The 15,103-nt window shown below is 39.1% G+C and overlaps 1 protein-coding gene across 1 annotated transcript in view; it reads right to left on the bottom strand.

The window, feature by feature from the left end:
- SPG11 (SPG11 vesicle trafficking associated, spatacsin) overlaps positions 1–15,103 on the bottom strand; it is an 83,671-nt gene that overhangs the window by 2,580 nt on the left and 65,988 nt on the right. The window contains exons 29-39 of the mRNA XM_074289507.1: positions 12,554–12,768; positions 11,075–11,834; positions 10,324–10,463; positions 9,623–9,821; positions 8,789–8,926; positions 7,383–7,516; positions 4,650–4,757; positions 2,918–3,086; positions 2,174–2,262; positions 1,814–1,969; positions 371–522 (exon numbers count right to left, since the gene is read on the bottom strand). Coding sequence (XP_074145608.1) covers positions 371–522; positions 1,814–1,969; positions 2,174–2,262; positions 2,918–3,086; positions 4,650–4,757; positions 7,383–7,516; positions 8,789–8,926; positions 9,623–9,821; positions 10,324–10,463; positions 11,075–11,834; positions 12,554–12,768 — 2,260 coding nt within the window. The remainder of the gene's footprint in view (positions 1–370; positions 523–1,813; positions 1,970–2,173; positions 2,263–2,917; positions 3,087–4,649; positions 4,758–7,382; positions 7,517–8,788; positions 8,927–9,622; positions 9,822–10,323; positions 10,464–11,074; positions 11,835–12,553; positions 12,769–15,103) is intronic.

Genomic DNA, 15,103 nt, shown 5'->3' on the forward strand with positions numbered 1-15,103 from the left:
TTTTTTACTAACAAGGTCACTTGGATTTCATTTAAAAATTAGTGACAATGCCATCAATACCTAAAATGTTCAACTCAATTAGAAAATGGGCTTTAATTAAAATTTGTTTGATAAAATCACCATTACTAACATAATTTAGCAGCAGTTCGTTATCTTTGCCAACAAACTGCCTAATTTTTAAGTACAAAATGTTTTTACTTGTTTGCAAGGAATTACAAGATGCAATTCATAATACTTGCTATATATTTGATAGTCTAGATCATAGCTCTTTCAGCAAATTTCTGTCCTTTGCCTCAAAAGGAATATTTTTAAATAATTTGTTAATTATTTGTTTTGAGACCAACAGGGCAGCCTGCTTTATAATACTTACTTCTTAGAAATCTCCTCAAATATATTGCTTTTTAATAACCTTTGCTGCTTAAATTCTTCCAGGTAATTGAAGTCACCTTTTAGAATCACTTGTTGATAAAGAATTTCAGCCCAATCTGGGACAAAGTCATAGGCCTCAGCCACAATAGAGGCCTAAAAAAAAAAAAAAAAAAAAAAAAAAAATCAAAAGTATAGAACTAAAGATTAATCAATTCTAATATTTTTATCCCATATAATTTTGACACTAAATAGTGGATTGCTTTTAAAACTTATAAGCTATAACTGGATTTCCCTCTTCTAGCTTGTCCATTTAGTATAAAAGCCTCAATGTCATTTCATTTCTTGATGTGTAAAACAAAGTTGAACTTTCTAACATTCCTTTTTAGTTCTTTCTTTAAGGTGATCTACTTCTGGTCCCTAGAGAAGTTAAAACACAGCTTTACTTGATCCAATAGGCTTTTTCCTATCTTTCCTACTCATTAGTCCAATTGCTAAGCAGCAAAATTCATCTCTTTCTGCAGGAAGTATAGACAAGCAGTGATATATCAAGACTAGGAAAGAAGGAAAAGCAAAGGACTTGTAATCCATGCTTTTTGGTTCCTGGACAAGAGTTACAATTACCCCCAGAATAAATTCAGAATGAAATGCTTAACAAATTGTAGGCTTATAGATTTAGAGACAGGACATAAGAGATCCAAGAAAACTGGATTAGTTCTAGAATTTTGGGAACAGTTCATCCTGTACAAGGCATGAAAGCCCCCCAAGTTTAATCTCTGCAAATGCCCCTAGCCTACCCTCACAACAGCAATATTTTCAGATGGGGCCCCTCATATTTTTCCACGTCAGAGTGGAATGATATTCTGGGTACAAGAACAACACTGGGTAATCAGATGGAATATCCCCCCTGTAGCTAGAGAGAACTCCATATTCTAAGAAGGATGATTCTAAGGTCCCAGTGTCAGGCCTAGATTTTTCCTAATTAGACCAGAACCAGCTCTGCACATGCCCCATCTTTCGGGTTTGTAATTGCAGAAGGCCAATTTTAGCAGATACCAACAAATCTCCACATCCCCAAGGACTAAGTGCTTGGGGGGGGGGCGGGGAGAGTTAAAAGGAAGGTGTCTCAGAAGGGCAAGTCAAGGTACAAGGGGAAAAGGATTAAGAGGTACAGAAACCAACATGCATAAGGTGTTGGAATGACAAACCCACCAATATTGCTTGTGGCACTGGAAAAGTTAAGACCTCAAACTAGCCTTATGAGCATCCTTATCTAACCAATATCTAGCAACCTCATTGGAACTTTTGCTCAGAACAAAGCAAATTGTCCTACTCATTACAGATTTCAGCCCAAACAAAATGACCATCTTGGCCATGATCTATACTGATACTAAACAATAATTATGGCAGTGAAGACCCTGAAGTTTCCCTGACCTCCCCCCCTCACCTGATAAAATCGAGGCAGAGCCATGATACAGTCTGTCAGATTCTGTCTGTTTAGATTGATGAGCATCGTGTTCTGGCCAGTATTTAGAAAATGAATCTGTAATGTTATCAGCTTTGTAAGCCGGTGACAGTGCAGAGCCTGACGAACACAGGAATCCTGGAGTCAAATGCAGCATTGGGAGAGAAAGAAATCGGTGAGTTTTTAAATGGAGGGTATTTGACTTGAAAAGATGGTATTCTAAAGAGATCACATCTTGTGTGTCCTTCAGTGAACAACCCTTTCCCTGGCTCTGTTCCCTGACCGTCCTGAGCTTCATCAGGCAGCTCTCAGACTCGCCTGGGTTGGGCCACATGTGGTTACCTTAGCATAACTCTCCGCCGCATCCAACATCAGAGTCAGGGCTTTCAGCAGCAGCTGTTTCAGCTGGGGCCCATCCTTGATACATTCCTCTGGACAAAGAAAAGGGGACTTGTGAATTACCCTTTGCCTTGGCTCTCAGTGTTTTCCTGAAACCTCTGGATTTGAAAGATCAAAATCATCTGATCTTACCCACAAAGTATCCCTCCATAGTATCATTTCTATCTTACCTAATGCTGAACCAACCACCTCCTCTGGACAGCAGCAGGAAAAATTTGGAAGATACCTCACAAATATCTTGAGAATATTCAAGCCCTAGCCCTCATTCACTGGGTTGACTGAATAAGAATGTCTCGTGCTTTCAAGAAAGGCCCTTTGGCCAGAAATGTAGAAAGGCTGGGAATCCCACACTCTACTGTGATTATGACTCAGCTTCCCAATTAGTAACTTAAGTTTTCTTCTTCCCTTGCGGATGTACCAGGATGGTTATCATACCATAGTCTTGGGGCTGAGTCAGTTTGAGTTATCTGTAGATTGAAAGTGTCCTATGAATACAGGTGATAGCTCCCCTGAGAACAGGATTTCCAAATTTCACTCCCACAGTATCCCATAGATACAGTCCAGTTTAGGGTCTTGTAACATAGCCTATGCCTACGCAACAGCTAAGCTCTGAAGCTTTTCAGGATTCCTCCAGGATAGCATCCAGACTGCCCTATTGTGTGGGTGCTGCCCTTGGCCTCTGCTTACCCCAGGGCTGGGACTCAATAAGCTTTAGCTGGATACGAGCAGCTGCCTCATGGTTCTCCCCAATCTCCCGGCACATGCTGAAGCAGAGAGCAATCATATTATGCTTCTCACTGTCTCCTGGGCGGCAGCGCTTGATGTAGTCTAGCAAGGCTGTCTTTAATGTTCCACTCTGCCAGGGGAAAGAAAGGGTAAATTCAGGGATCAAATGGCACAGAGAATGACGTGGAGCTCGTTCGCTTCAGAGTTCTTTGATCAAAAAGCTGTAGGGGAATCTCAAAACCACTGTGGTGAGATTTGAGGACTTTGGCATTAGCAAGTCCTTTCCCATAAGTCTACTGTCCAATCTCATTCCTCTAAATCAGTGCTAACTCTGAAATGTGACAAAAAAAGTACTATGGAAATACTCCACATGGGAGCCTATGTGCTCAGCCCTCAGGAGATCCCAACAAGGGCAGGGCCAGCTTGCTCTTAAGCCAAATTGTGTTGGAGGTGGGGGTGGGAGGGAACAATAAAAGACAGTGGTTTCTTCTTGGATTAAAAATCCTACCCTTATTTATATAAAGCTTAAGCTCACAGAAATTGAATTATACTTCTCTTACTAAGGGTCAAAGAATTTCCGTCAAATGGTACCTACAAACACAGGGTCAGAGAAAAGTGACATAGATCACCAATGTCTGTTAGCCCAAGTCAATACTGATAGTGTTTCTGAACCCTTCTCATAAATGGCTGTGCAGCTGAGCTGATCCCAAAACAAATCCAGCTCTTGGCTACCTGCTTGTTTTCACAACCCCAGACCATCTGAACAAGTTTCTTTTTTGGAAGGGAGCTCCAGCACTTTGTCCGCCACACTGAACCACCAGCAAATGAAAGCAGCCCTTATCTCGAGACCCAGATGCTCTCTACGCCTGGCAAGCATCCTCAGCCTAGGGAAGGAGGCATGCCCCGATCACAGAACCTTGCCCTGCAGTCCGGAGGCTTGGTTAGTGTTAGCACACAAGAGGAGTGCTCCTCTCTAGCAGGATTCCCAGTCCTACCTCATTCTCCTTTGTGTCACCAGTAGCTAGCAGACTAGGGAGCTCAGAAGGAACAAGATGCCTTCAGCAGGAAACCTTTCTTAAGGAGACACTCAGACAAACCCATTATTTTAGTTGTGCTTTCAGGGTCATGGATGAACCAAGGGACTCCCAAAAAACCAGATTTACAGCTTTAATAAAGCCTGGTACTCTCAACCACTTAGAGAGATACCAGAACTAACTGTTCATAGCATTCAGCCAAGTCAGGAAACCCATCAGAAGAAACCAGGTGAAGAATTGAGGGTTATTTTCAGCCTAGTAGAGGACTAAGAGCCAGCCTCAGAACCATGGTACAGCCTCTGACATATCTGGCTGTGTGGCATTGCACTTTTGGTTATTTATCCTCTCAGGGCTCTGTTTAGTAACTCTCCAAAACTATCAAATGCAGACAGAGGGCCAAATTGTGATTGCAGAATTTCCTTATCCAGAGATTCCCTTTACAAAAGAAATCTTAAGTACCACCCACCAAAATATTTCCAAGCACGCTTGCCAGCTGTTCCCACCCCTGACACACACAGGCCAAAATCCAGATTATCCTCTGCCCCCTTTTACTCAATAAAGGATCCACTTTTGTTTGAGGCAGAAACCACTCCCATCCTAAAAATTCTAGTATCAATTGAATGTATTAAACATGTAATTTACAGTCACCCTGAACCTACCGGGTCCAATTTTTTCCTCATCAATACTTCAAAATAGTGTTTCCTGTGCAGCAAGTCAAATATGTAGGTCATCTCATTGTATCTTCCAATGCCCGTCAGGAGGCGTACCTGAGAAAGGGGGCAAACCTCATCAGAATTACTCATTCTCTAGGCCCTGTCAATCTGAAAGACTCCAGGCACACCAATTCGGTTCACCACTTGTGAAATATCTAGTCTGGGTAAGCTGCTGGGAAAAGAGACAACCTCAAATAATCCTTTCCTCAAAGAGCTTACATCCTATTGGGGGAAGAGGTAGGTGGTCAGGGGAAATAAACATCCATGGTATAATGCGGTAAATAAAGAAATACAAGGTCCTATGAGGATGGGTGTTGAATCAGCAACCGAGTGAATCAGAGAAGTGCTTCACTTCTATGAAGCTGAGCTGAGCTTGGAAAATGAAGAGAAGACGAGATTTGTGGGATGGCACAGAGGTGACAGAGACTGTCACTACAATGATTCAGTTTGACAGGATCAAAATGAAGAAAGGAGAAAAATATGAAGGAAGGCTGGAAAAACAAGGGAGCCATATTGTGGAGGGCTTAAGAAGTCAGGTTGAGGAGTTTGGTATTTCATTTTAAAGTAATAAGGAGGAAATTGGTAAATCTTTGAAAGAGAGTGACATGATCAGAACTGTGCCTTAGGAAACATTTTCTGGTAGCTTTGAGAAGACTGAATGGGAGAGAAGAAAAACTGCAGCGGCTAATTAGGAAGTCATTAGAAATGTCCAGACAAGAGGTATCGAAGGTCTGAACCAGCTGTGTAAATGAAGTAAAAGGGACAGATGCAACATATGTTGTGGAAAGAAAATCAGCAATATGTGACAGCTGACTAGGTGAGGAGAGGAAGGAAAATGAGAGATGATACCAAGGTTACAAACTTAGGTTACCAGAAAGTGGCAGATGCCCACTATTAAAAAAAGGGAAATTTGGAGAAAGGTATGCTTAGGAAATAAGATAATCTATCCTGTTTGGAGCATGTTAAGTTTAAAAATGAAAATGACTAAAGTTTAGGGGAGTTATCAGGCTAAATATATAAATCTGGAATCATCTACTTAGGGATAATAGTTGAACCCACAAGAAACAGGTGAAATCAGCATGAGAAAATGAATAAAGTCAACCAGGACCAAGACAGATAGAGTGTGTAGGAACATCCACTCTTAGTGGACAGAAGGTAGAGGATACTATCCATCAGAAGAAGGAACTGAGCATTCAACTGAAAAGACTGAAAATTAAATCAGTCAGCAACCTTAAATAAAAGAAGGACCAACTAAGTGGCATAGTGGATAGAGTATCAGTCCTGAAGTCAGAAGGACCTGAGTTCAAATCTGGTCTCAAACACTTAACACTTCCTAGCTGTGTGACCCTGGGCAAGTCACTTAACCCCAATTGCCTCAGGAGAAAAAAAAAAAAGTAAAATTCTTTTTTTACAAAAAACTGGCTAAGAACTACTTTTTTTGAAGAGAATAAGAAATTAGATTCATCATTATTAGCCAAATTAATCAAAAGAGGAAAACCAAATTACCAAAATAAAAATATGAACAAGGTAAATTCAGAATAAATAAAAAGAAATCACCAGAAATTATTATATGTAAACATATAGAGAATTTAAAGGAAACTGACATTTACATACAAAAATTAATATTTAAGCTACAAAATTATTCTAAAAACAGAAAGTACTCTACCAAAGTTATCTTTTATAAGAAGATATATAAATACTCCGTAGAAGAAACAGCAGAGAAAGAGAATTACAAAGCAATTTCACTAATGAATACTGATGCAAACACTTGTTACAAATATAATCAATGGAAAGAGACTACAGCAATATACCCCCAAAATAATTCACTAGGACCAAATTTGTTTTATACCAGGAATACAATAATGGGTTAACATTAATAAAACAATTAGCACACAATCAAAAATAAAGGTTCAAAACCCATGATTATTTAAATACATGAAGAAAAAAATTGCCAAAATATAGTACTCGTTTACATTAAAAACTGTAGGCATAGAATGGTCTTTAATATGATCAAAATTAAGAACTAGCTTTGTTTCTTGTGGGGAAACAGAATCTTACACCATTAAACAATGGAGTAAAAATAAGTTCCCCCTCACCCATCTATTTGACTCAGATGTAGAAATGTTAATTATAATAACAAAAAAAAAAGAACAAAAATCAAAAGATAAACATCAGCAGAGAGACAAAATGATCACAGCTTTCAGATCTCAAGACAATGTACTTTAAAGGGAATGTAGCAATCAAGCTTGGAGATGTAGCCTTTAAAATGAACTGCTGGAGTGCTGAGAATTTCTTTTCTCTATCAGAGTTATACCTATTCCAAACTCTTATAGAAATATACCTTAAAGAAAGCAAAGCTCCTATTACATAGGTCCTGCTTTCTTGTGTTGTATTAAAATGGTACTGGAATGTCATCAGTTGAATTAAGATGACCCCAAAGCTTCCTTAAATCATATTAGGTTTTAACTTGAGGCTCATTTCCTTTTCCTGAGTCATGTCTGACTCTTCTGACTTAAGTTTAAAAATTATGTGCAAAAACAATTTATTAAATAACTACTACATGGGAAAATACTGTTCTGGATACTTAGAGATATAAAATTATACAGGACAAGTCCTTAATTTATGGAACTTCTGTTCTCCTGAGCTACGTTCAAGGTAGCTGTGAGGGGGTTTACTTACCACTAGTCCGTACTCATCATTAGGGGCTAAATGGTTATCAGTGAGCAGCCGAGCCGCCTGCAGGACTCTGATAATGCCTTCCATATGACAGGTCAGAGTGAAACACTGATGGGCCAGGATCAATAACTCTGTGGCTGTGAACAGAAGAGAGGAGAGGCTGCTGAGATAGCTGGGAATGGAGATGCTCATGTTTCCTTGGCTACAGATCAGTGAAAAGGGTAAGGGTGTTTAGCTGTTCTCAGTAGTACAATAATTTGAGGGACTTAGGATGAAAAATGCTATCCAACTTCAGAGAAAAACCTGATGGAGTCTGAATGCAGATCGATTGAAGCACACTATCTAAAAAATTTTCCCCTTTCATTTTTGCTTAGTTTTCTTTCTTTCTTTTCTTGATGAGGCAATTGGGGTTAAGTGACTTGCCCAGGGTCACACAGCTAGGAAGTGTTAAGTGTTGGAGATCAGATTTGAACTTAGGTCTTCCTGACTTCAGGGCTGGTGCTCTATCCACTGCATCATCTAGCTGCCCCTGGTTTTCTTTTTACAACATGACTAATATAAAAATAAAAAGCTGAAGATGCTGGACACAGGGATTTTACCCTAGTGATCTCTTTAGCTACTTCAATGAATGCCCTGATTTTGCTGGCTCTACAAATCAGATAGTCAGATCTGCTATTAAATGTCTAAAGATAACAAGTAGGTGACTTAAGAAGGAAAATTAATTTTTCTAAAAAGACTACTTTAGGGCTCTCTTGGCCGGAATGATTCCACAAAGGATCTTAGATACAGGAAGGAAACTTCACCAGATGGGAATTTGGAAAATCTATTTTTTTTTGTAGATTCACAAGATCTAGAGCTGGAAGGGATCCTGAAGTTCTGATATACATTCTCATTTTACTGGAGAAAAAACTGAGATCTAAAATTTAAAATATCTTAGTCAAGGTCACACAGGTAGAGAAGAGACCAAACTAAAAACTTAGGTGGCCTTTTTGATGGTCAATGTGCCACACTATCTTCTAAAGCTCTAAACCCAATCTCTGGAAACAAATTGCAAAGAAGGAAGGTTAATTAATCCCAGTAGGCTCTGTCCTCATACCTAGGACCTAGCCAAATGTTACTTGCTATTTGTTAGCATAATTATCTTTCTATCCAGGCCCCATGGGCCAAAAATGGGAGAGCAGAAACAAAGGAGCCAGGCAGCAGAAATGGGTGTAAGTATCCAGAATTTCCTGGTCTGCAGTTCCTCCAGAGTCTGCACAGTAAGTCATGAAAAACTGGAAAGCTTCTGGTCCTACTGATGAAATAGTGGGGGCAAGGGAGGTAGGGGAATGGGTGATGAACCTCCAGGCAAACAAACACAAGACCACATACACACCCAAGTCCTCAGGAACTACCTAGCACTGACTTACTACAGGCCAGCTCTCCAGGGGGGACCGAGGAAATTTTATCTAGCAGCTTCATGCCCACCAGGGTGCGATCCTGGCAGAGAGCTGTCAGCTGGAGAAACATCAGGCCTTCCTCTGCTGGACTGGATACTTGTTTCTGCCCTGTTCAGATACAGGAAAAAACAATTATTGTTTGTAAATATGAGGAAAAAACGCACAAGGCCCCAGCTAAGCACAGCTAACAGGATGGCACTTCTCTATAGGGAGGGAGGGAGAGATGAACTCTGAGAGGTTTTTTTGCACAGGAAAAAGGCAATTAATACCTAGAATAAGTTCTAGAAGCTATCAAGCATATTCAATCTCAGCACTGAGTTTCAATGTCAAATATGAAAATTCATCTAAGGTAGCCAGCTTTCTGCAAAAGACAGCATGAATTTTTCAACTGGAAGTTTAACTATTTCAAAACATCTAGGACTTCCTCACTATAGGACTTTCCTCCACCAATGCAGATTAGAACTCTTTCACACCTTATCAGACCTTTTCATAAGAGGCTATGACCCTAAATTTATCATCTGTGGCTGGCCTGGTGATGAGCTTTTTAAAAGTTGGTTAGGCTGGTCTTCATGACAGGCAATTGTGGGGATGTATATTCAAAAACCACCTCTTGTTAGGACCTGCTAAAACTGATATCCCACTGGTCCAGACTTCAAGAGCCCAGAGTCATCCTTCAAGAAGATTCAAGAGAATAACTATGGGGGAATAATCACAAGATATGAGTTTGAAAAACATTCTAGGTCACACCTCTAAGTGTCAGCACCTCACCAGTGCCTCACCAGAGGCAGCAGGACCCTCCCTCACCTTTTTCTGCTGAGGCAGCCAGCAGCTCCCTCATCACCTCATCAGCCACAAGTTCAGCCACCTGATCTGCCATCAGGCCTTGGGTTGTGATGAAAGCCTGGGCCCGCTTGCAGCGGTCAGGCTGTTGGGAGGCCAGGATGGCTTGGAGCACAGCAGTACTGTCCTGGACAGAGATTTCCCGGTAAGTGCAGCCCAGCTCCTGTGGGATAAGGAGAACACAGTGAAATCTGAGGCTGAGACATATATGCCAGGGAAATATGACCCAAAAGAGTTCTCCATTAATAAGCTCAGGCTATTGGGACTAAGCAGGAATCTTTGGAAGACTGAGCCAAAAGGATTAAGTTTCTCCTCTGTAGTATTTCACTAAGGGACCCAAACTCAAGCCAAATGAACAGACAAAAAAAAGCTTTCATTCGGAAAGGGGCAAGGAAAGGAGTTATTTATAATTTTTTTTAGATAGGTGAGTTTTTTAAATTCCCTAAAAAACTAGAAGCATAGCATGTGCCTTTTTTCCCCAAGTCAACTCATGCTTTACCAAGCACTCTTCTCTATTCCCTATTCTTTTTCTCCTTGTCAATCCTTACTCTTTTTCTAGCTTACTTTCCTTGTCCTTCCCTTCCCTTGCAGCTAACCTGAATTCCACTTCTTTCCCTTCATTCCGCACTTCATTCCCCACACAGACGAGCACTATGTGCACATACCTTGGCAAGTTCATACAGACAAAGGACTTGCCGGCAGTAGTTCTTTCCATGAAGACATCTGCTTATCAAAGTCTCCAAATGGAGTGCAATCTCATCACCATGTGTGAACATAACGAAAGACTGACTATCCAGACTTGAGGCTAGAAGCAATTTATAAACATGAGGGAAACAAACAGCAAAACACAGAAGCCATTTCACCTGGTGACCCTGGAGTTCTTTGTCTCCCGCTCCCAAATTTCCTTCATATACTTCCAGGCATCTCATTAGTCAAAATCCATATGCCTTTCCAATCCTTTCTCCAACAATTCTGGCCTGAGCTATTGTACTTTTTATTATGTTGTTTTCCACTTAGTCTTATAAATTCATCAGAAACAGACCCAGTTCTCATTTTTATATGAGATAAACACAAGGTAATACTGATAACCCTCCTCATACTAAATGTCAAAAGGAGAATGGCTAATCAAATAAAAGAAAGACATCCCAGACATCTAGAGTAAAGTCAAAATATCAAAGTTAGGATTTTATAAGTTCATTTTTAAGTCAATTTAGAATTCAAAAACATTTTTCCCATGAAAAATAATTTTGATCTAAACAATTATGATTTGCTTTTAGGATTCTAGCTTGGGATTCCCAGAATAAGATTAGAAACTCTCTTTTTTTCCCCTGGGAGTGGATAAAGTTTGAAATATGGGGCAGGGGCTCTCCAGTGCTTGATACTAAGTTCAGGAGACAGTAGGTTCAAGTTACGTACTGCTCTGAAACCTCCTAATTGGAACTCCAACTTGCTCCTCTTCCTTCTCTAGCAGCAGCTCAGCGTCTCGAAGGATAGCTTGGATTTCTGGGTGCAAATCATCTATATTAGCTTCTCCTGAGGCCAATGCTCTACAGTGCAACACCAAGAAAACATCTTGATTATAGAAATGAAAATAGTGGCAAATCCTGCTTGCTTCATGAACAGAACCATCATCTAACAGATGTCCAATTAGAAAGTTTAGTGACTCTGCCTCATTCTTATCCAGTCTACTCTCAGAGGCTTCTTTAGAGGGAAAGCCATTAATCTCTAAGTATTTTGAGGCATTCAGGGCAGCTAGTTTGGAGAAGGAAAATTCAGCAGCTAAGCTATCGAAGGTAAGGTCACCACTGGTTGATATCTGTCGAGAAAGCCTTGATTCAACCACCTCTTGGTCACTAGAGTGGATTTGTTCGGTGATACGACAATGCCAGATCTGCTTCTCCAGCTCTTCTAGCTTTCTTAAGGGTACAGGATCCTCCTGGGCAAGCCAATGGCCTGCCAGAGTAAGCAGCAAATGTCTTTCCATAATGTTGCACTGTTTCTTATCAACTGAGGACTCAGATGTCACAGTAGCCTGGGCTAAAAAAAAATCAGATGCTATTTTTTTTAAAATGGTGTTCTTCTTAAAATTCTCATGACTTTTTTTCCAGAATTCAATTCTTGCTTGTTTCAGGTACCACTGACCAATATGTTTTAGGGTCTGCATCTCCTGAGTTATCTGTAAAATAAATACAAATGCTACTTTAGGTTTTACCATAATATTTTTTTAAAAAGGATCTTTAGTCATACTAATTCTTAAGAAAAATATGAGCAGTATAACATTGAAAATAAAAGAAAAACAGAATTATAGAAATTTGAAGATCCCTATCAGAAAAGGTCATCTAATCCATTCATTCTGACATCCCAGAAAAGTGTACACTTAAACTATTTTAAAAGAATGATCAGGAAGAGATTTCACATTACTTTTTAATTGTTCATTTTAGTTTCCAAATTCCCTTATCTAAAAAGTTTTTCCTTATATCTGAGTTTTTATCTTACGGTCTAAGTCCATTCATAAACATGAAAAACAATTCTTGATGAATTTGTATCAAGGACCTTTCTATGAACAATGCCCTTAAGATTCATCCCATGGGAGAGAGAAAGGAGAAAAAATTTGGAACACAAAATCTTATGAAAATGAATGTTGAAAACTATCTTTACATGTATTTGGAAAAATAAAATACTATTGAGGAAAAAAAAAAAAAGATTTATCCCATGGATTAATTTGTGTAAAGTTTCTTTTGAAAGTTTTTGGCTATGTTTCCATTTCAACTTTTGGATGGAATTTAGAATGATTCTGTTTTACAGAATTAATTTTACTTTTAAAAAAGTATTGCCTTAGTCAATGTTGATCTAAAAATACAAGTTTTTATTCATAACTAACCAACTTAACTTTACCTCTTCAATAACCAAACTGTCCACAGGTAATTCAGCTAATCCTGCGACCTTCCTAGCTAGGGCAAACTGCCCTTCTGTCTGCAGTCTTTCCACAATGGATCTACATTCCTCCTGAAAGTTCTCAGTGCTGTAACTGGTTATAATGGAATGATTAATAGCTATGGATGTGTCCTTCAAAATCTCACTGAGCATACACAATTTCTTTACATCTGGACCTGTAAAACAAAAAGGAGAGAGTTAAGGACACCACTATAGCATTTGAGGATAATTGGGGTCAAGGATTGCAAACATTTTATTGAATACAGTAATGTGAAATCTGGAGGTAGAACCTGCTTATATTGTTAATCACTCAAGAATGTAATTAGCAGAAAACTAAAAAAAAAAAAAAAAATAGGAACCTCATAATTCTGAAACATTAGAACTGTTAAAAATAATCATACCAAATAGCCTGAACTCAACTGCAGTTTTTTAAAAAAATTTTTAAAGTTTTTTGTTTTCAAAACATATGCATGGATAATTTTTTAACACTGATTCTTGCATAGCCTTATGTTTTAGATTTTCCCCTCCTTCTTTTCACTCCCTCCCCTAGTCCTCTTCACTCCCTCCAAGCAATCCAATATGTTATACATGTTGAAATATATGTTAAATCCAATATGTGTAAACATTTATACAATTATCTTGCTGCACAAGAAAAATCAGATCAAAAAGGAAAGAAGATGAATAAGAAAACAAAATGCAACAAAGAAAGAATGCTATGTTGTGATCCACATACAGTTCCCACAGTTCTCTCTCTGGGTGTAGATGGCTCTATTCATCATAAGATTATTAGAACTGGCCTCAATCATCTCATTGTTGGAGTCACGTCTATCAGAATTTTATAATATTTTATTATACTGATGTTGCCATGTACAGTGATCTCCTGGTTCTACTCACTTCACTCAGCATCAGTTCATGTAAGTCTCTCTCTAGGCCTCTCTGAAATCATCCTGCTGGTCATTTCTTACAGAACAATAATATTCTATAACATGCATGTACCATAACTTATTCAGCCATTCCTCAATTGATGGGCATCCACTCTGTTTCCAGTTTCTAGCCACTACAAAGAAGGCTGCCACAAACATTTTTGCACATACAGATCCCTTTCCCTCCTTTAAGGGGGGATCCCCCCCCTCCTTTGGGGATAAAAGCTCAGTAGAAACACTGCTGGATCAAAGGGTATGCACAGTCTGATAACTTTTTGAGCATAGTTCCAAATTGTTCTTTAGAATGATTGGATCAGTTCACAATGCCACCAACAATGTATCAGTGTCCCAGTTTTCTTACATCCCCTCCAACATTCATCATTGTCTCTTCCTGTCAACTTAGTCAGTCTGACATTCCTGCCCAGTATTCAACCAGCCTTTGCTTAAAGAATACTAGGGAAGAGCAGTTCCTCCCTGAGGAATGTCATCCTCTCTCTGGACAGCTCTAAGTTTTAGGTACTTTTTCCTCAATGTACTAAGCCCAGATCTGCCTCTCCAATGTTGAGCTGACACAACCACCTGAGAAGAATACATCTAGCTCACAAAAGTCCTCCCAATACTTGGATTTGGCTGGCATCTCTCTTAAATTTTTTCCTTTCTAAAATAAGTATTAAAACCCTCCACTGATCCTCCTTGTCTGCTCTGTCTTAGCTATAATGACAGCTGTTTTATAGTTACTCTCTAGCTTATTACTGTCCCTTTTATCATCAAGCAAGGGAAGGGAGACACTTGTTTCTTAACTAGAGTTTCCATCTTCCAGTTAGCCACTTTTGTTCTTTTCTTTCTGATCCAAAGAGACTCAGCAGAGAAAATGGATGAAAAACAAGAATTCAGTGCTTCTACAAATTTTCCACCACATTACCAACTCTGTATCTCATTGAGTACAGATCCAGTCTCTTCTTGGCTCCTCTTTTTTTCTACAAAGCTAAACCTAACTTTTTTCTTGTCTCTAGAATTCCTCGCCCATTTTAGCCCACTCTATACCATGGCTCACAGAGCATTCTTACAGGAGAATACCATGCTTCTGCCTTCATTCTTAGTTATGTACCCTTGTATGGTTCTTCTATTACATATTTTTAAAAAACCTAAGTTGTTGAGTAAATTTCCTGGACAATCATGAGGCTCTTGTAATATTTTTTCTGTTCCCCTCATGGAAATGCTCCTTTCCTTTTGTCTTCCCAATTTCATTCTTAGGAACTTCTCCTCCCGTCTGTGGCCAACATACTGCTGTTGAATTTTTGGACATCAGAGTCTACCTTTCTCTGAATTTTTGAGCAATTTTCCCTTGTTGAATTCAAGTTAAAGAAATGAAATCTACAAATCAAAGTCTAATGGACTTGCATTTGATTCCTGGAAAAATTCTAGGATGTATTATTAATTAAAGGCCTAATTTATAAACATTTAAAAAGGGGATATGGTGATCTCTAAAAGCTAGAGCAATTCATGCCAGATTAAGTTCATTTACTTTTCTAACAGGGTTACTAAGCTGGAGATTAAGGGAACACTACCAATATATTTTACCTGAATT

The sequence above is a fragment of the Sminthopsis crassicaudata genome, chromosome 2, assembly GCF_048593235.1.
Source record: "Sminthopsis crassicaudata isolate SCR6 chromosome 2, ASM4859323v1, whole genome shotgun sequence".
Lineage (NCBI taxonomy): Eukaryota > Metazoa > Chordata > Mammalia > Dasyuromorphia > Dasyuridae > Sminthopsis > Sminthopsis crassicaudata.